Below are 21,895 nucleotides of genomic sequence, written 5' to 3'. Positions count from 1 at the left end.
TCAATTCTTTATCTAAGTCACATAAACCCAAAAACAAACCTTATCATTGAAACTGATGCCTCTAATTTAGGATATAAAGGAATCATCATACAGTGTCTAGATAAGACTGAATAAATAATTCGATTTCACTCCATAATTTGGAACGATGCCCAAAAAAATTACTCATCGGTAAAAAGGAATTACTTGTAATAGTTCTTTGTGCTAAAATGTTCTAAGTTGAAGTGATCAATACAAAATTCATGATTACAACAGATTTGAGAGCTTCAAAATTTTTATTGTAAGAAGATGTAAACAATTTTGTTTCAAAACAAATTTTTGTCAGATGGCAAGACATACTCTCTTGCTTTGACTTTGAATTTTGTCTGTAAAAGAAGAACCAAACCTCCTAGCCAACTACCTCTCAAAGGAGTTTCTAACTCTAAAGCTCTCACTCCTTTCTAAAAAGTCTATCTAGAAAAATAAGTTTCGATAGAGGAAGTAGCAAAGGAAGAGGAATCTCTACCTCTTCAAAGCGTAGCCGCCTATCTTCTTCTCCAAACTCTACACCCTCACCTTTGAGTGTAGATCAATATGAAATTGATTCGGTGTGAGGCCTCAGTCTGGAATAGAAGGCCTTTGATCTTTGAAGGTGTTTTAGTAGATTAGGCATCCTAAGGTTTGCGTTAAAGTGAAGTGATGCGATGCGATGCAAAGAAAGTATGCATTCAAGTAATGGGGCAGAAAAGTAGGCGTTTTGATACTAGAAGAGTTAAGCATTTTGGTGCAATAGGTTAAGAAAGTTGGTGTTGAGGATTTAACATTTCAAGGAAATGTCTAATATTCAGTTAACAACTGGTTATATGGTAAGTTGTAAGTAGGAGCTAACAAGTTGAGAGACGGAAGGATGACTGATCAAGTTAAAGGATTAGTATAAATAAGATTGAAAAGATTAAAGATTGTATTGCTATTATTAGAATTTCCTAAGTGTTGATCTGCTAAAGAAAGTGCTAGGCGAGAAGAAGGGGTTGAAGTTATGCATTTTGAAAGGAAGGAAACTAAGTATTTTATGAGTGATTTTCTAAATGGAAAAAGTATTTTGAAAGCATTCTTTTTAGGTCTTTATGTTGTAGTAAGTATTGAATGTGTTGTATCGTTTTTTATGTTGATGTTGCTATTTATAAGAAAACTAAAGTTTCTATGTGATGATTGTGATACTTGTATGCGAGTAAACCATTAACTTCATTCCCATTGATGGACTCGCTATTATGTGCACATAATGAGTAAAGACAGTCATGGTGGTACAAGATCATATGGCATTAAGAAGTTGGCCAAGCATTTGAGTCAGCAATCTAAACAACGAGAAATGAACCGAAAAGTACCCAAAGGATGCTGGTAAACTGAATTCCAAGTCTAGGCGTGGAAGTGTTTCATGTTTTTGGTGGAAAGGAATGAGTGAAAGCTAGTGTCTGTGTAACGCCCCAAAAATTTAGATAATTTTGGAGTCAGTTATCTTAATTTTGTTTATCTAGATTTAATTTATTGGGCGTTATTTTGAATCCATTTAATGAGAATTATTTGATTTATGTGGGAATTAAAATTAATTAAATATTTCTTGGATGAATATTTAATTAATTAGAGGTTTTGACACGTGGTGTTTGTTGAGTTTTTATTAAATGGTAGGTTAAGAGGATTAAGTAAAGTTGTGGATTTTTAGTGTTGTTGAAGTTGAATTTAATTAAATAATTATGGACGTTATTTAATTAAACCGTAGGGTGGAAAGTTTGTTGGAGATTTGATAATTATATGTATACGTGGAAATATATATATAATTATTATGTTAAAGGAAAAGATAATTATATTTGTTGAAATATAATTATTTAAGGAAAAGATAGTTGTATTTTGGAGAAAGGATATTTATTAAAGGAGAAAAAGTAAAATAATTATATTTTGGGAAAATATAATTATTTGTAAAAGGATAATTAATTACTTTGGAGAAGATAAATAATAATTAATTATTGTGGAAGATAATTAATTATTTGGAGAAAGATAAATAATAATTAATTATTGTAGAAGATAATTAATTATTTTGGAGGAAGATAAATAATAATTAATTATTGTGGAAAATAATTAATTATTCTGTAGAAAGATAAATCTTCTTGATTATGGAGTGGAGTTGCTATGGTTGGGTTAAGATAATTCATGTTGAAAGTTATATATATATAATTATTATGTTAAAGGAAAAGATAATTATATTTGTTAAAATATAATTATTTAAGGAAAAGGTAATTGTATTTTGGAGAAAAGATATTTGGTAAGGGAGAAAAAGTAAAATAATTATATTTTGGGAAAATATAATTATTTGTAAAAGGATAATTATTTTGGAGAAAGATAAATAATAATTAATTATTGTGGAAGATAATTAATAATTATTTTGGAGAAAGATAAATAATAATTAATTATTGTGGAAGATAATTAATAATTATTTTTGGAGAAAGATAAATAATAATTAATTATTGTGGAAGATAATTAATTATTTTTGGAGAAGATAAATAATAATTAATTATTGTGGAAGATAATTAATTATTTTGGAAGAAAGGTAAATAATAATTAATTATTGTGGATGATAATTAATTATTCTGCAGAAAGATAAATATTGATTCTAGAGTAAAGTTGTTATGGTTGGGTTAAGATAATTCATGTTGGAAGTTATAAGTGATTTATTGGAAAAGATTTGATTGATTAAAAGAATTGAAGACTTAAGTTAATTTGAGATTTTGGAGGAAAAAGTTGGTTTTGGTGGAATTGGATTTAATTGAGTATATATATATGGATATATATATATATATATATATATATATATATATTTAATTAATAATTTGGAAAAGTGAAGTTAATTATATGTTGGAATATAATTATATTTGTTTGGAAAAGAAGATAATCCATAAGGAGAGAGATGGTTGATTTGATTGGACGAAAAAGATATATATTTATTTATAAGAGAGAATAATGGTTTAAATAAATATATATTTATTGTAGATTTTGGTGAGAGAAAAATAATGAATAAAGATAATTATTATTAATGTTTATAAATGCCTAAGATTAAGGCATTTATTTAGGAAAGATAATGGGAATAAAGATATATGTATATTTTTTGGTATTATATATATATATATCCTAAAAGGAAAAGGAAAAGGAAATAATAATAATAAATATTATTGTTATTATTTGGGTCTATAAATAGCATTGGAATGCTTAAGTTAGAAAGTAAAAGGAAAAAAAAAAAGTTCTTCATCTTCTTCTCTAAGATAACCCTCCGTTGTCGCAGCCGCCTCATTAGTTGAAGTTAAGATTGGTCTCTTTGGAAGCTTGAGGATTTAAAGTGATGAATTTTTCATCAAGGATAAGAGGATTTTTCAACCTCCATCTGAGTAACCTTGGTAAGCCAATAAAATTAAATTAATATTTTATTAATTTAATTTTGGATCTATTTGAGGTTTCTTTAAAGGTTCAATTGGCTAAACTTTTTAAGATTTAAATCTTGGATTTTTCCCAATCAAGGTTGAATTGGTTTCAACCTCTTTTTTTTAGAAAGTTAATTAATTTGAGAGAATTTTTGGATGTTAGCCAATTGCTAATTTCATTTAATTAAGATACTAAGTTTTCCTTTTATGATTAGGATCAAGTTAATTGGAGAATTTTTACTGTCAACTAGGGAGTACCTTGTTTGGCTAAAATCTCCAGGTAAGAGATTCTCCTACTAGACCTTCGAACTGAATTCAAGAGACCGCATGTAATTATGATTATGCATTGATGGTAGCTAAAATGCATAACTTGATGCTACTGATAATGACTGTCATTATGTTGATGATTGATGATGATGACTGATGTTATGTTAATGACTGGTAGATTGATGTTGATGATTGTTAATGCATGATATATTAATCACATGATTAAGGACGTTAAGATTAATATTCATGCCATGTTATGATGTTATGTTATGCTACATGCTATGGATAGGGTGTTCTGTTAACTTTGTCTATTAGAGTCGTACCTGCATGGGTGTCCTTCGGGATCACCACTTATTTAGGACTGTGTGGTCCGACGGGACGCCAGTCTAGCATGGATATAGATATGATTCGAGTGATTCGACGGGGTCCTCGCATCCCGATTGTCTTAGTGTTACCCCCGGGTTCACTACAGACCAGCATGTCCTAGGTGCTCCCCCGGGACACCGAAGACCAGATTTTCTTTCCTACGGGAGCGCATGTTGCACGTGTTCGGGAACGTGCCAGAGATTGGGTACCATTTTCAGGACTCTAATGGGAAGTTAACAGACACCTAGCGGGACTAGTAGTAGGTTCCTTACTGAGTATATGTTTATACTCACTCTTTCTATGTTTAACATTTCAGGCGAAGGTAAAGGTAGAGGAAAGCTGGCGAGCGACAGAGAAGGATCCGTGACATGCCATATGGGGACTCAATTTTGCTTCCGCGTTTATGTTTCAGTGTTTTAATATTCCGTTTTTAATGAAAAATTTATTCTTCCCTCGTTTCAAAAAGTGTCTCTTGTCATTGTTTCTTTTTAGTAACGACCTCAGCTTAGTATAAAGAGTTGGGTCGTTACAGTGTGAATTGTGATTTATATGTTTTATTGAAATAAGGCATTGAGAGCCTGTTTATGAAAATGAAATGAATTTATGTGATTGCATTGTATTCCCCAAAAGGATTTCAAAAATCGCATTCACTAAGTATTTAACTTATTGTTTAAGTTTCCCTTCCCCAAGTTTTCAAGGCGTTGAGACCAAGTAAAGAAAGGTAAGGTGAGCAAGCCAGGCATTGTAGTTGAAGGAGCTATGCTAGGCATTGAATGTAACGCCCCGAAAAAAATTTGGAGTTAATTATCTTAGTTTTGTTTAATTAGATTTAATTTATTGGGGGTTATTTTGAATTCATTTAATAAGAATTATTTGATGTATGTGGGAATTGAAATTATTTAAATATTTCGTGGATGAATATTTAATTAATTAGAGGTTTTGGCCTGTGGTGTTTGTTGAGTTTTTGATTAAATGGTAAGTTAAGAGAATTAAGTAAAGTTGTAGATTTTTAGTGTTGTTGAAGTTGAATTAAATTAAATAATTATGGATGTTATTTAATTAAATTGTAGATTAGAAAGTTTGTTGGAGATTTGATAATTATATGTTTATGTGGAAATATATATATAATTATTATGTTAAAGGAAAAGATAATTATATTTGTTGAAACATAATTATTTAAAGAAAAGATAATTTGATTTTAAAGAAAAGATATTTTTAAGGGAGAAAAAAGAAAAATAATTATATTTTGGGTAAATATAATTATTTATAAAAGGATATTTATTTTCGAGAAAGATAAATAATAATTAATTATTGTAGAAGATAATTAATTATTTGGAAGAAAGATAAATAATAATTAATTATTGTGGAAGATAATTAATTATTTTGGAGAAAGATAAATAATAATTAATTATTGTAGAAGATAATTAATTATTCTGCAGAAAGATAAATCTTGATTATGGAGTGACGTTATGGCTGGGTTAAGCTAATTCACGTTATAAGTGATTTATTGGAAAAGATTTGATTGATTAGATTAATTGAGGATTTATAATAAAGAAGTATTATTATTATTATTATTATTATTATTATTATTATTATTAGTGGTTATAAATGCCTAAGATTTTGTGCATTTAAGGCATTTATTTAGAAAAGATAATGGAAATAAAGATATATGTATATATTTGGTATTATATATATATATATATAGGAAAAAGAAAAAGGTTCTTCATCTTCTTCACTAAGATAACCTTCTGCCGCCGTTGCTTCACCAATTTTAGTTATGATTGGTCCCTTTGGCAAAGCTTGAAGAATTGATGAATTTTCTCATCAAGGTTTAGATAATTTTTCAACCTCTATTTGGTCAAGTTTGGTAAGCCAAGGTAATTAAATAAATAATTTATTAATTTAATTTTGGATCTAATTGGAGTTTTTTTAAAGGTTCAGTTGGTTAAATTTTTAGATTTAATCTTGGATTTTTCCCAATCAAGGTTGAATTGGTTTCATCCTTAAATTTTGGATAAGTTAAATTGGAAAATTATAGATCCTAGCCATTGGTAAATTTTATTAAGTAAATTTTATTAATTAAGTTATTGATTTTCCCTTATTGTTTAGGATCTGCTTTAATTGGGAAATTACTGTCAGTAAAGAAATATTTTTAGATAATCTCCACGTAAGAGATTCTCTTACTAGACATTCGAACTGAATTTAAGAGACTGCATGTATTTACGATTATGCATTGATGGTAGCTAAGATGCATAATGTGATGCTATAGTTGATGATTGATATTGTGTTGATGATGATTGATATTATAATTGATGATGATGACTGATATTAAGATTGACGGTGATGACTGATATGTTTATTATGTTTATGATACATGATATATTAATCACATGAATAAGGACGTTATGATTAATATTCATGTCATGTTATGATGTTTATGATGATGTTACATGCTTTGGATTGTGGTGTGTCTGTTAACCTTGTCTGTTAAGTTTTTTACCTCACATGTATTGTGGTTCTATCTACGGGATCACTCGCACGACTAGGGGTGTTTCGACGGGACCACTCGCACAATTAGGGGTGTACCTACGTATTACATATATGTTTATGGAGTGTGTACCTGCGATCACTTGCACGACTAGGGGTGTTCCTTCGAGATCACTCGCACTATTTAGGGGTGTTCGTAAGGTCTCACTCACTCAGGTATGCTCCATTGGACACACAACGTTATGATTATGTTTCTAATGAAAAGTTAACAGATCACCTAGCTGGACTAGTAGTGGGTCCCTTACTGAGTATATTTATATACTCACTCTTTATGTTTAATATTTCAGGCTAAGGTAAAGAACTTAAGAAGCTGGCGAGCGACAGCGAGGGATCCGTGGCATGCCATATAAGGACACAGTTCAGCTTCCGCACTCATTCCTATGTCTTTTAATATTTTTAAATTTTAACCATTTTACTTAAAGATTTTGTCCTATTTATTTGTTTTTAGTTGTTTAAAATTGTTAGAACCCGGGGGTCACGTTTTCAAATTATTTTTGTTAATTTTGAAAATCTTATGTTTTCGTGAACGTTTTGATATTAATTTTATAAATATTTTAGTTATTCTCTTTTCAAAAAAGTGTCTTTTGATGTTTGTCTTTTTAGTAATAACCTTAACTTAGTTTAAAAGTCTGGGTCGTTACAGTGAAGACTTTGATAAAGAAGGAAAACATCAACAACAGTAAAGAGGATGAGCCTTTAGTTAGTTAACAGTAGGAACAACAATATGAGTAGATAAGGAGACACAATAAGAACACGTACTTTGGTAACTCAGTTCGATGATATTGCATCTACGTTTGGGGGGTCTTTGACCAGATACGAGAGATTTTATTATTTGAGTAATAAATCATGAGTACAATCTTATGATGTCAAGTATAGAGCTTTTACATTCATATCTTCACTCTATATTATCAGCGATACAATTTTACTGAATTAAAACTATCACGATCATGATACAAAGATCATCAGAATAAAATCTCCTCCTTAATCATTTATCACATCATTCAATTGATTAAGGATTTATTTGTGGAAATCTCGACCTTAATGGTATATATCATCAAGTATTTTGATGACAGTGTTGAACTTGTTTATTGCATTTTCATAAGGAATAGTTGGTAGTTATTGTTTGTTGGGTAGTTTTGTTTCAAAATCATTGAATCAAAAGTAGTAATATATAACTAGTTTGTATAAATTAGTCGAATGTACAATTATGTTTTCTAAAAATTGTATTTCATGTACCAAATATGTGTATGATAAAAAAACAATAATGAAAAAATAGACACGATAATCGATGTTTATTTATAGACTGCTATTAATTGGACAATAATAATCTGCACCCTAAATACAGACTATAATAACATTAGGCTATAATACTCTACATTCCAAACACAGACAATAAGGACCCACTTTATGCCCCAAATGTCTTAAGTGTCTTAGTATCTTCAAGACACATGACAATTTAAATAAGGTGTAGAAGGAGCGACACATGACATTTCAATAATAATCATATGGAGGTACATCTACTTAATAATATTTATAATAAATTCATTTTTCTTCCAATAGGAACTAAATTTGAATATTATTCTTAATTTTATAATATTTAGGGTTTAATGACATAATGTTGACATTCTGCCAACCTCATAGAGTTTATAGGGCATTTCAAAATATATTTGGAAGAAGATTGAAGCTTATCTCTCTTTAAGAGAGTAGGGTTCCAAATATTTTGGTTAGTTTCCATAAGCAACAAAATCCTGATTGGCTTGAGATTGTTCCTTGAATTTTGGCTAACAAAAGTCAATTTGTGGACCTAATAATTTTTTGATTCTATTATTTGATTACAATTTGCTATTATCCATTTTTATAATTATTTAAAAGAAAAAGAAAAAAAAGAAAAAAAGAAAAAACTAGTGACTAACTTTGGAGACACAAAACAAGCCTAATGTCTTTATTTGTTTCTCTAAATAATTTTCTATGTTTTTAATGATTAATTTTTTCCTTCATTAGTTTATAAATTAACTATGGGAAATTGTTTAACCCAAACTAAAGTTCTTTTATCACACAAAGTTTTAAAGATGTCAAATATTGAGGCTCCATGAATTAGATGTCAAAATTGTGTAATCAAAGCTTTATGAGCCACAATATTTGACATCTTTAAAAGCTTGTATAAAAAAAAAAACAAAGAATTAGGTGACTGTAAATAAATAGTTTATGAACTTCTTTCTTATGCTGATATTGCCTTCGGAAAGGTCAATTTTTTAGTATTCTTTTTAAGAAAAATGTTTTGCAATTATCAAGGAAAAATTATTATTGTATATTAGGTAATTTAATTTATCAAATTACAGAAAAATACTTAGGTATTTCACACATATTTTTGCCTACAGCTCCTTCAATAATCACATGTGGAAGCTTTTTATGTTCTTTGTTTTGAAAGTATTTTGGAATTAACATTTTTATGTAATTGAATAGGTCAAGTGTTACTTAACGAGTGCTTTTAAATTTTGAAAAACGTAACATCTTAAAACAAGTATCTTTTCCTCAAATAAATTGGGTATGATCTTTTTCTTTTTTATATTTCACATATTTTCAAAAATACCTTTGAATAGATAGTTAAAGATGAGTTTAGTCTAAAATACAATTTCTCTATCGAAGAGAAATTTCAAATAGAATGAAGTGAGGTCACATAAAAGATTTTTAAACAAAGTTTGAAGAAAGGAACCTAATTGTACAAATAAAGTATGGATTCACTTTACATCTTTCATATTCATTTTAGAAAAGATAAGAGTTTGGCTGATGTGACACTCATTAAGTTTTTGGTAAGAATATATTCTACACTCACATCAATTATATAGCTCCTTTTTCCCCATACTTCAATGGCTGTCAATCAGAGGTATATATTATATATACTTGTGCTTCTTACTTTAAATTTCCTTTCCTACTAAGATATTGACCAAAATAATACTAAATAAACAAAAATAAAAGGAAAACCCTCCAAGTTACAAAGTTTGTCTTTAACCTCTCTCTGGCTAAACCCCTTTTCCTTTCGACTATAACACTACTTTTATTTATATACATATATAATGAAGTTGGTATGATTTTGGGAAGGGAATATGTGCTTTTTTCCATTCAAAAGTATAGTACTCATAAAACATGGTAAAAATGGTTTTAAGAACTCTAAGAAATAGTTATAGTTAAAACTCTCATCATCCAATTTGTTTTTGAATTACTTTATTCAAAAGTTTTGATCGTAAACGTACTTCTTTCATAATATTTGAGATATATATTGAATTGAACTATAACATCTAAAGTTAATATATGTTGAACCAAAGAGGTCTATGATTTGGATATATATAAAATTGTGAGATGAATTTTTGTTATGAATGTGCCATTTTTTGTCGGTAAACACTATTGAAAGTCGTATTATTTAACATCCATTTATAAAGTGGATGACCAAATACTACAAGAAAACTCCCCTATTATGACAGTTGGTTCCATTCCAAATTGAAAGGATGGAACAAATAACTGTCATCAAATGTCAGAAAGTGGGATTTTGGCGGGAAAAGACGGTAATTTCATAATGCCCAAATACATGACAGTTATTTGTTGTCATAATATGTAAGGGCATTAAAAAAATTAATTAATTTTTTTATTAAAATAAAAAATAATGAAAAGGTAAAATCTCTCCTTCACCCAAAACCCTCACGCACACTCCCCTTTCCTTCTTCAAAATTCCTCACGTTCTCGTCTCCTCCCTCAAGCAAAACCCTTACGCACACTCTCCTTCCCGTCTGTGGTGACCGGCTTTTTTCTCGGACGATGGTTTATTGCAAGGTATTGTATAGACATTTTTCCTTTCTTCCTTCCTTTGGCCTCTACTCCGGCAAGAAAGTTTGGTCTCGTAGATGCTGTTTTTCTACTTCTAGCTGATCTATTTTATCTTTCAATCTCATAATTTGCTCTTCTATCTTCAAAACTTTTTTCTTTAAATTCATAAGCTTTGATTTTGTTTATTTCTTTAAATTCTCCCATGGTCTGACTTCCCGATGCACTACATCATTTTCTGAACAACCCCATTTTACTAGAGCTTGAATTGAAATTGGGAAATTTTTTGAAGGAGTGATAGCTGGAGCATAATGTTGTCCAAAAGAAAAAGGAAAACCACATGTATTTCTGTTTTAGTTTCCTATTATGTATCACTAGCGAGTGAAGTTCTACTTTCGAATAACAAGGTCTTGAGAATACGTTTTCTTGTTTGTAATTGTTAATTTTTCTAGTGTAAATTGGGAAAAAACTTTTTATATTTTCTTAGCACAATGTTAGATCAATTCTTGTTTTAGGTTCAAAAGAATTTCATGTCAATGCATAAAATTGGAAGTTGGAAGTGCAAGATTATGTATGATAGGTGATTGATTGGAACTTATTTGTATATTGATGGTTTTGTGAAATATATTATTCGCTATATGATGAAGCATTTTGGTAGCTTACAATTTGTTTCATGAAATGCCTCAATGAAGCATTTGGTTGATTTTTAATTGATTTTTGTTTGTTTGAATTAGAAAATCAAGGTCAAGGGAGATTTCATGCCTATGGGAGGATGGTATGCTATTGTGGATTTTCTTTGACATTTGTTATGGATTTTCATTGATGCCTGGCTATTACTTTAGTTTTTAGGACATTCATTCCCTTGCCATGATTTTTAGTTTTTTTATCCTCTAATGTGTATAATTTTTATGGTATATCATATGTAGTTAAGGTAGAATTTCTGAACTTCTCTTGCTAAGGTAGAATTAATAGATTTCAAGTAGTTCTTAATATACGTATGAGACTCCTAAAACTGCAAAGCTTAAAATAGTGTAACTAAAAACTCTAAAGGGGCCTTTTGGATGATTTTTAATCAAGAAATAAAATTTGATGCTAATTAAGTAAAACTGATGTTGCTTGATCATTTTTTATTAGTCTCTATTTCTACTTGGCAGTGGCATCACCCACAAAACCTCAGAGTTTAGACTTCCATTGCATTTCCTATTTTGTTTGGGTTTAGGTAACCTTGGTAGGGGAGCTGCATCCAAAGGATTAAAGCTTGGCGGTTGCGGTGGCAAACGTTGATCTCTCTATGCTGTAAGCTAAGAAGAGTAGTAAGCTTTTGATTGTCTTTCGAATAGCAAGCCTGAGTAAAAGATAATGTTTGTTTATTTCCAAAATTTTGAATGGATCAATTATTGAACTTATGTTATAAATATCAGAGTTCTGCATTTTGTTTCCTTGTTAAAAAAAAAGAATATGAAAGTGGTTTTATTTTTACTGCTTAATGTGGGGCAAGGGGCTTGTGATTCATATCCTTATGTCACTTTGTTGCTTATTAGCATTATTAACCTTCGAGTTTGATGACCTAATTAACTTTTGTTGTGTGTAGCTGTTCCTGATATCATTATTTGAGCTTCTTTTGCAACTTCTCAAACAATGAAATTCATCTTGTTGTATAAAACTTCTCAAACAATGGTATAAAACTCAAACAATGAAGTATAAGATATATCGCACAGGTTAAGTGATATGAAAATCCATTCCCGATATAGTTGAACTAAAAAATTTGTAACGGAATTAAGAGTCTTACATTTTCAACTTTTTGATTAAAAAACCTATTTTGAATTTTGGTTTTCAGATACTTAATTATTGTTTATGACTTAGTTAGCAATGTGTACACCCTCTTCTTTGGTTCTAGAATCTGTATCTTGCCTTGTGATTTTTGGATGTAGAAACTTTTGGAATCTTTTCTTTGCAAATCTGGCATTTGTTTTGTTGTATCTGTCCTATTAAGAGATCATTCCTTGCCCACTTTTTTCTAACATTCCAAATATTAAATCATGTTAAGTTCATTAAATAATTATTGGTAGATAAACTTTTGGTCCCATTTGATAAAGGTTTAGTTTTTAGTTTTCTACTCTTGAAATTTATGTTCATTTCCTCCCAAAATGTCCATACTATGATTTTCACATTTCTTTAAGAAATTGTTAGGTATTCTCTAGTATGGGGTTAGGGGTATAAGGTTAGTTAATTGAACCAGCTCGTGAGTTTTATAAATCATGTATGGGGGTTAGGGGTATAAGGTTAGTTAATTGAACCTTGTCAAGAATTTGCTCCAGGTTTTTTTTTTTTTGCCCTTTTTAAAGCGCTTTTATTGTTTTTATATGCCAGTATTACATTTTTGCTGATGTGAAATGGAATATTATTGAGTATTAACAATGTCTAATAGAATGCTGTGTTTTTTTTCAGCAGTAATGATTTTCAAGCACAAGGTTGTGTGGTAGATATCAGCTTTTGACTCATTTCTTAAGGTGATACTAACCATTATCTGCACTTAAACAGTGTGTTGATGGTGAAACCTTCCTATTCAATTTTTTTTCCAATAGTATTTTTTTAGTTATGTACATAATATCATAGTAGGATTGGCATTATTGTTTCCTTCTCCTTTTACAATATCATAGTAACTTGACAACGACCATCATTTTTCATGTTGGTTCCAGTACTCCTTGGCACACATTGTTTCCTTCTGCAGTTGATCTCTTGCTGCAACTCTTTCTTCATATGTTGTCTGCAATAGAAGAAGTAAGCTCTTCACTTTCTCTTTGTTCTTAATACTTTCTTCATTTGCTTCCATGTGGTGGAATGTTATGGATCAAATATTTTTTTTGTTTGCTTCATTTGCTTTCTTCATTTGCTTCTCATTTTTTTTCATTTTTCGATCTCGGTTTATTATTTTTGGATTTTATTAAGTGGGGTTTCATTTGTTTCTTGGTGGCTTTCTTCAAATTACCTTGATAAATTCATTGCATCTATAACTATTAGCCTGGTTGTAGGGTTGTCATTTTTAAATGTAAATGTTTTGTGGAAGTGTTTATGTGCTGTGTTGTTGAAGTGAATATGTTGTATTGTCGAATCAATTTTGTTTCATTTTATTTTCTTACTAGGTTTTGCTAGAATCCATTGGAGCAACGAAGCCATATTTGCGACAATTTATTGATGTATAGGCATTTTTGTGGGTTTGGTAAGAAAATTTCTGGTTTAAATGTAGTTATTTAAATAACTTGTTTGTAACAAACCATGTATGTACCAACACTTAAAGCGATATTATAAAGTGTATGTTTCTTTATATTAAAGTGTTTACCGTTTCTTTCCATATGTGATTGTATTGGTCTGTGTAATGGCAGAGCAACATGAAAAACAGAATTCAATAAAAAATAGTGCAAGAAAAAAAGTGACTAAAAACAAAATTATGACATTTAAATGTAAAAAAAAAAATTGTCATCGAAAAAGTTTTATTGACAGTTAATTAATGTCATGGAAAGTGAAATGATGACAGTTAATAAGTGTCATAAAAGATAAATAATGACATTTAATATCTATCATATAATATTAACAATGACAGTTATCCGATGACATAAAATATAAACAATGATAATTCTTAACTGTCATCGAAAATAAATAATGACAGTTATAATTTGTCATAAGATATCAAATTCGTGACATTTATTTTATGTCATGAAAAACCACATTTCGTAACAGTTTGGAGAACTGTCATAAAATACTTTCCATGACTGCCGCATCAATGACTGTAAAAAACTGTCACAAAAGCTTTTAATGACAACATTTAACTGTCATCGTAGGCTATTTTTCTACTAGTGAAATATCTTGTGAGTGTCCATAAGTGTATTATTCATTCAAAATTGTAGTACTAGCAAAAAAAAAAAGTCCATATACTTCATCTTAAAACTTCTAGAAAAAATGTAACAATTGAATCCACGTGGTTCAAAGCTTTTATTATGTAAAACTAACATATAAAACAATGGATATACAATTCACAATCGTAGATGTACCATTTTGTCACTTTTCAATGATATTTATTTTTAATAAATTTTTTAATTTGATTGCTGAGTCATAACTTTTTATTAAAGTAATATCCTTAAAAAAAGAAGAGATATATAAAAGTCAAATCAAACATGTTTTACAAAACCTTTATTTTCTCTTTTCCTGTGGTCAATAGCTTAGAGGAATAATATCACTTTTGTATTAATTTAGAACCAAAATTTTAAAGTTGAAAATTTGCGTAGATTGGATTTTCTTTTACACTTAGATGATTTCTTTCTTTCCCAAGAAAAGTAAAATATGGTTCAAAAAAGAAGTGATGGATTTTGGGTTATTGTGAGTTTGGCTAAAAATGTAGAGACAAAGATCAATCTCAAGGAGCCCACAATGAGCTTGCAAGTTTTTACCTGTATCCACTGCGTTTATCTTTTCAATTGAAGTTTGTATGTTTTAGAAAAAAAAAATCATTTATTAATTTCAGACACCTTGTTGAGTCATGTTGTTGTCACTTCTTGTCCTTTTTACACTTTCACTCAAATGAACCACAGGCTGATCAAACTCTTACATTTGTTTTTTTCTTTGTATCAATGGTTTAATCTACATAAGCTTGAACTGTTTTGTAGCATGCCTTCAAATATATGTTCTGTGGTTTTCTTTAGATGTTCATGTTTGATCTTTATGTTTTCGCTACTACAAAATTGGGTTTACTTGACACCTTTTACCTGTCAAGTATTTGTCAAGTATATAAGATTTCTTGAAAGTTTTTATGCGTCAAGTAATCCAGTCTCAAGAATAAGAGGGTTTTGTTTTTGACAGTTTTTACATGTCAAGTATTTGTGATGTCAAGTTTTTTTTTCAAATGAAAAATTATATATTTAAAAACATCCATATAATTTATCTTGCACCTATTTTGAAGTCCAACAATATTAAAATACACATTAAAATTGAAATCAACTCAAACTTTCCATCGAAGAAATTGTATATATATATATATATATATATATATATACCAATGAACCATACATATATAAGTTGGTCATTACATACTTATTACAAAATATACACGTGCAGTGTCCAAACTTTCTAACAAGAGTCTAAGCTTTACATTTATGTCGATATAAACAAAATATATGTGTAGCCTGAAAAGTGTACCATATCAAAAATTATCTTTCTCACCTACATCTAGTATCAACAAAATATCAACAAAACTAGTTCGCCTATATCCAGTATCAACAAAACTTGTCTATCTAACCCAAAAGAACTTAACTATCACCATAATTACATGTGGCCACCCAAAAAATCAATACGCTCCATTCGCACTTCATCCAACTCAAATTGGTATACGCTCCTTCTATCAATCTGATATGAAACCCAAAATATTGAAGTTAATACTTTGATTACTTGAAGTGTATAAAATAATTCAAACAATCATTTAAACACAACATTGCTAAACTTTATAAGACTTATAGAAAGGTACAATGTTTTCGACTTAAGTTTTGCACAATGTAAAATGCAGAACATCACAACCAAAATCATGGAAAATGCAAAAATATCACAGCCTAAATGTGAGAAACAGATCATGAAAAATGAGCCCCTAATGTTTACGCATACACAAATTACACAGATCAAACAAAACATTTCGTCTAAAGCTATCTGCCACAGCCAAAATCATGGCAATCTCCTTCACTCTCCAACAAATCATTGCGTACCATGGTTAACCGCCTATTTTTTTAATAAAGTCTGAATGAGAATAGATGATAACGATTTCAGTGTCTCATTTTAAAAATTTTATCATGCAATTTTCTGAGCTCACGATTGTATGAAAAAGCATGAAACCGATGGTTGATTGATTACAAGCGATGCACACTTTGGTTCAGTTAAAATTGTGCAGTATGAGATTTATTATTTTCAATTTGGTGTGATCTTAGTGTAGATGGCCGTAATCAGGAGAAAAAAGTAATTGAAAATATGTTCAGATGATACCTTTAGCAAGCCGTGAGGTTCTAAGACCAAAGCTGGGGATGCACATATTGCTCCATAGGGTCTGTTTGATTCTCTCTGCTTTTTTAGCAAATTAATCAGTTTTTCAGATTTTGCAAATGCTTCTGCGCCACCAAGCCCTCCCTGCAAACATGTAGGACAAAATTAGTTCAACTTAATCGTTAATACATACAATCCAAATATTTAAATTTACAGGCAAAACAATTAGATCGTATGACTGTTCAGCAGCTCCGTTAAGAAGTAAATCTGCCTCCAGTTTAACTTTTCGTGATGCAAGAATCTCTAGTGTGTCCTCAACAGAAGCCACCACCACTTTCCCTTTAGCTCTTTGAAGAATGTCAATGATCATAACAGCCTCCATTTCCTCAGTACCATTAGCAATAGGTACGAGAATCTGAAAGCAAAGTATGAATATTACTCACTATCACCTGGTAATTCTAATTTCAAATTAAAAGAGGCCTATCATTTAGTTGGAATCATAGGGTTTGCTTGAGGTAATAGATTGAAATGAAATTATCGTTTTAAAACATATTTAACATGTGGCGCTAAGATGTTTAAGTCTACCAAATAAATTCGAACAAGTGAAGAAACATTAATCTTGGAATGGGTAAAGATGAAGAACTTCATGAATCATTGGGGTTCCAATGACGTAGATAAAATTGAATTAAAGAGATTTTCACAAGTAAATGCCAATCAAAATTCTAGGAGCTAAGCCATAAATGACTCTTACCAAGTACAAACATAATTCCACAAAATACCATTGAATTAACAGGTCATCTCATTCCATTAGCTTCAAGTAAAGAAAATTTAATATAATCGCAATAGATCGTGAACACCAAACCTGAAGAGTTCTTATAAGAACAGGAGATTTTCAAACATTTCAATGGATCCTAAAATATAACAAACACTTTTCTGATTTTAAAGTACCCAAAAATTGAAACTAAAAGGCCATAAAAATGTACAATACGAACATGTGAATGGTGACAGATGAACTTGTTGCGGCGGCGGACGAACCTGTTTTGAACGACAGCGGACGAACACACCAAATCTTCAGCGGCAGACGAACTCAACGTCTTCAGCGACGACTTGCAATGAATGGGGGCTTGCGATCGAGAAGAGAAATATGATGGGGGAAGTTAGGGTTCTTTTACAAAATTTGGGGGAAAAGAGGAAATTTGTGAAAGTTATAAAATTAAAACAAGAAAAAATTTAATTAAAATATTGAAAAATATATATTACTTGACATTTAAAAATGTCAAGTAATTAAAAATAATCTCGACAATTTTAACCTGTCAAGTATTTAAAACAAAAAAAAACAAAAATTATAGATTTTTTCACTATTTCTTATTCTTGACGCTTTTTTATGTTATAAAAACTGTCGAGTATATCAATTATAAAAGCGTCAAGTAAATCCAATTTTGTAGCAGTGTTTAAGTTTAAGGGTTTGTCCTCTTATGCTTCTTAAGAACACTATTTAATGCACTACTCAATTTTAAATTATTACTTTGGGATCCAATGTTTAGGGTTGCGTTGGAAAACACTACAAGAAAAGGAGGTCTCCCGATGCACAAAGGTGTCGGGAGATATATGAAAAAGCATCAGAAAATCCTTTTTCGACACATAAATTCGTGTCGTGATCGAGTTAGAAAAAATTAGCTGGTAGAGGATCTCCCAGTGCACAAAATATAACGTCAGGAGATCCCTTGACATCTCTCGATGCACGAAATAAAGTGTAGAGAGATATTAATGGATCTCCTGACACTATATTTGTGCATCGAGAGATCCTCTATTTTTTTTTTTTACAAAACTGAGAACGAGATCTAAGCAAAAGAATGGAAAAATTAACAAAGCTAAGGCAAAATTAGAAGTAGGATCTAGGATTTTAGAGCAAAAATCTAACTTAAACAAATAACTAACCGGAAGAGATAGGTGCAGCGGTAGCATCGGAAGGGAGGACCGACAACATAAAGAAACAATAGCAATAAATCAAAAACAACAAATCAACAAGAAAAACAAAATTTACACAATCCACAACAAAATGACACATAGTTTAAACATTATTATATTGATACAAAAGAATTATATATCGGTGGGTTGGCGACAACGACAAGTGAAAAAAAGGATTAGCGGTGGCAGCAATTAGAATAACACATCGAGACGCCCTTGATGTACAATAAGAAAAACACAAAAACAATCCCAAATTTAATAATATTTTTAATCCCTAAACCAAAAAAAAAAAAAAAAAAAAAGAGAGAGAGAGATTAGCTTACCATTGGTGAGGGGCGACAAGCGAATGCGAAGACTCCGATGGAGTTTGATGGCAAAGATCGGACAGTGGACGATGATAGGAATCTTTTTCCTTTTTCGGAAGTTCGAAATCTCTCTCTCTATCTCTCTCTCAGGTTTTAAAAGGAAACTCCCAACACTGGTATGCATGGCATCAGGAGAAGTTAAATATATTAAAAAAATTATAAACTTCTCCCGATGCCGTTATGCATTACGTTGGGAGAAGTTTACAATTTTTTCATTAAATTACCTTATATAGATGTCGTCTTATGTCATGTCGGGTTTGCCAATCTTTTCCGACGGAGCTTCTACAGCGTCAAAAGAAAATTTTTTTCTCAACGTTACTTAAATTAAAATAAACAATAACTATGATAGCATCGAAAATGTGTTATCTAGCTTCACTTTGCTAGGGTTGATTATTTTGTAGGTTTCAAGCACCTAAAAATGGAATGGATCATTATTGACGAAATGGACCTAAAACAGACCAAAATGGAGCTTAATTCAATCAATTGAGGAAGAGAGCACCAAAATTGTAAAGTTACCCCTAAAGAGAGTGCAGTTGTGCTGCAATCCCACCTTGCTCGTGCAAAACACGTAACCTCGAGATACTCCGACAGTTACATAAACACGTTTATACTAATTTTTAGGTTATTCTCTCTAATACAACCAATTTTCACTAGTAGTACAAAACATGGCTTTAATATCGATTTAAAACTGACATTAAAAAGGATAGATGTCGGTAGGCAACTGACATCTATGATAGTGTTATCAAAACCTTTTAATGTCGGTTGGGCTTTGATGAAGTGCTTCCTATGATATTTGGAAAATATCACTCAAATGCTCTTTTTAACCAAATCTTGAAATTAAATTTTGTTTAGCCCAAATGACTATACTTGTCTTTACGGGCTCTTTAATTTGGTCATAGATACTTAAAATCTTGGTACAAATTATTATTCCTATTTATTTGAAGAAGAATAATGAGAAGTCATGAATCTTCAGCAATGTCAAGGGTAAATCTAGAATTTATGAAAAATTTCTATCAATTTTAGTTTTATGGGCTTTTTCATCTTGTTACCTGGATTGTAAATATTTTGGTGGTTTGTCGTATTTGTGAAAATTAATAAAAAAAAAGAAGAATAATAATAAAAGTTGGACAGAAAATCCAATTCTAAATAAAATTATAAAGAGAAGTTAAAAAAAATGTTAGTGTGGACATGCATATATATTTGTTTTTGTTTTGCTTAATTTATATAAATATAATAAAGTCAAAAAATATTTATGCCTCATATAATGAAAGATAAAAGTCTATGAAGTCGACAAAATATTTTTATAATTGTAGATATGTCCTTGCGGCACTTCTATTTATTCTTCTATTTTCTTTGCGATTTCTTCTTCTATTTTTAAATGATTTATTCTTTTGTTTATGTTAAGAAATTTTGGAACCAATCACAAATTGCCACATCATTTACTAAAATAATTATATTTGGGATTAACTAAAAATTGACATGTGTTCCAAATTAAATTTAAAGACAAATTGGACAATTCTAATGGTGTCACGTGTTTTTATTATGACAATTGGGTCAAATTAATTATTTTGGATCAATTAAATACTATTTAGTTAGACTAAAATTCAATTGAGCCAAAAAATAAGTTTAATTTAGCCTAAAATAAAATATGACCCAAATCCATGTGATTGAACCCATGGGTATGGTCCATGGACCTAAGTCCATAAAAGCCCACCAGGGAACTCTATAAATAGAGGAGTTCTCTTCATTTGTGGGTTGTAAATTTTTGACTCCAGAAAATCTAGAGAGAATTCTCCCAACAGATAGAAGCCTTCAAAAGATTCAAATCTTCAAATTCAAGAACACCCTCGAAGATTGAAGCTTCTTCGAAGATACAGTCTTTCTTCCAAGACTCCAATGTTTCGCTTCCTCAAATCAAGTATAAGCATCCAGTCGAGAGAGAATCAGAGGATCAAATTCTAGAAATCGAACCACATCGCATCAAATCAACATAAATACTCAACACAAGTTTAACTCCGTGAACAGTTTAAATCTCTTATTTCATCTTCACCATTTTCGACAAGATTCTTTGAAGTTACTTCATCTTCTTCATCTTCCTCATACTTAAGAATATCAAGATCGTTTAAATATCATTTTGACATGATCTAAACGATCGTTTACCATTATCAACACGATTGTTTAAATTTGAATCCCTTTTCCCATGGTATAAAAAGAACTACACAATCATGTTGATATGATCTAAATGATCATTTACATAGTTAACATGATCGTTTAGATTTGAAGTTATTTTTCTATTATTTAAAAAGAACTATATGATTGTATAGATATGATACAAATGATCGCCTACCATAGTTAACATGATTGTTTAGTATGGTCAATACGATCGTTTAAAATTGAAGCTTTTTTCCCATCGTTAAAAAGAACTACACAATCTTATGTATCATGACCCAAACGATCTTAGACCATTCGTTTAGGCTATAGTACACAATTGTTTAGAAGAAAATTAGTCGCACGTGTGGTCGATTAATCGTGTGGTTATTGCGATTTTTTTTAGTATTTTCTATTGTGGATCTGTAAGTTTGTTTCGTTTTCGCATTACTAGAAAAAGAGTTTTTCTTGACGGTTTTATTTTTAATTACTTGATGGTTTTTGAAAAAAAAGTCAAGAAATGGGTGATTTAAAAGAACAACCGTCAATAATTTTTATGAAAAGGCGAATGGTAGTTAATTTTCACCTTTCTTGACGTTTTTAAAATGTCAAGTAATATGCATATTTCCTTGACGTTTTAAAAATATCAAGTATTATCTATTAAATTCTTGACATTTTTAAAATGTTAAGAATTTTTGTAAATTCCAAATTTTTGATGTTTTTTAAACGTCAAATGATATGTACTTACTTGACGTTTTAAAAACGTCAGTTAATATCGATTAATTTTTGACGTTTTAAAACACCACAATGCGGAGGGGAGTTATCTTTCAAATTTCTTGATGTTTGTTAAACGTTAGGTAAGATACTTTTCCTTTACGTTTTTAAAAACGTTAAAACGTCAAGATTTACTAATAATTAAAAAATAAAATATTAAACTTTTCTTTAATAAAAAAATTAAAA

The 21,895-nt window shown here is 30.0% G+C and overlaps 1 protein-coding gene and 1 long non-coding RNA gene across 2 annotated transcripts; one reads left to right on the top strand and one right to left on the bottom strand.

Moving 5' to 3' along the window:
- The first annotated feature begins 11,672 nt into the window (after positions 1-11,672).
- On the top strand, positions 11,673-13,669 carry LOC127144200 (uncharacterized). The gene is made up of 4 exons (XR_007815767.1): positions 11,673-11,732; positions 12,888-12,946; positions 13,136-13,217; positions 13,580-13,669. It is a non-coding gene; the product is annotated as an uncharacterized LOC127144200 (long non-coding RNA).
- A 2,083-nt stretch (positions 13,670-15,752) lies between these two features.
- LOC103497537 (protein DJ-1 homolog B-like) lies at positions 15,753-17,566 on the bottom strand. Its single transcript, XM_008459754.3, has 4 exons — positions 17,447-17,566; positions 16,669-16,869; positions 16,458-16,598; positions 15,753-15,833 (listed from the first exon to the last, which is right to left on the bottom strand). The coding sequence occupies exons 2-4, from the start codon at positions 16,834-16,836 to the stop codon at positions 15,753-15,755; spliced, it is 390 nt and encodes a 129-aa protein (XP_008457976.1). The 5' UTR covers positions 16,837-16,869; positions 17,447-17,566.
- Positions 17,567-21,895: the final 4,329 nt, after the last annotated feature.

This window comes from Cucumis melo, chromosome 1, assembly GCF_025177605.1.
Source record: "Cucumis melo cultivar AY chromosome 1, USDA_Cmelo_AY_1.0, whole genome shotgun sequence".
Classification (NCBI taxonomy): Eukaryota; Viridiplantae; Streptophyta; class Magnoliopsida; order Cucurbitales; family Cucurbitaceae; genus Cucumis; species Cucumis melo.
Note: the sequence above shows the minus strand (reverse complement) of the source record. Positions and strands in the feature narration are given on the sequence as shown.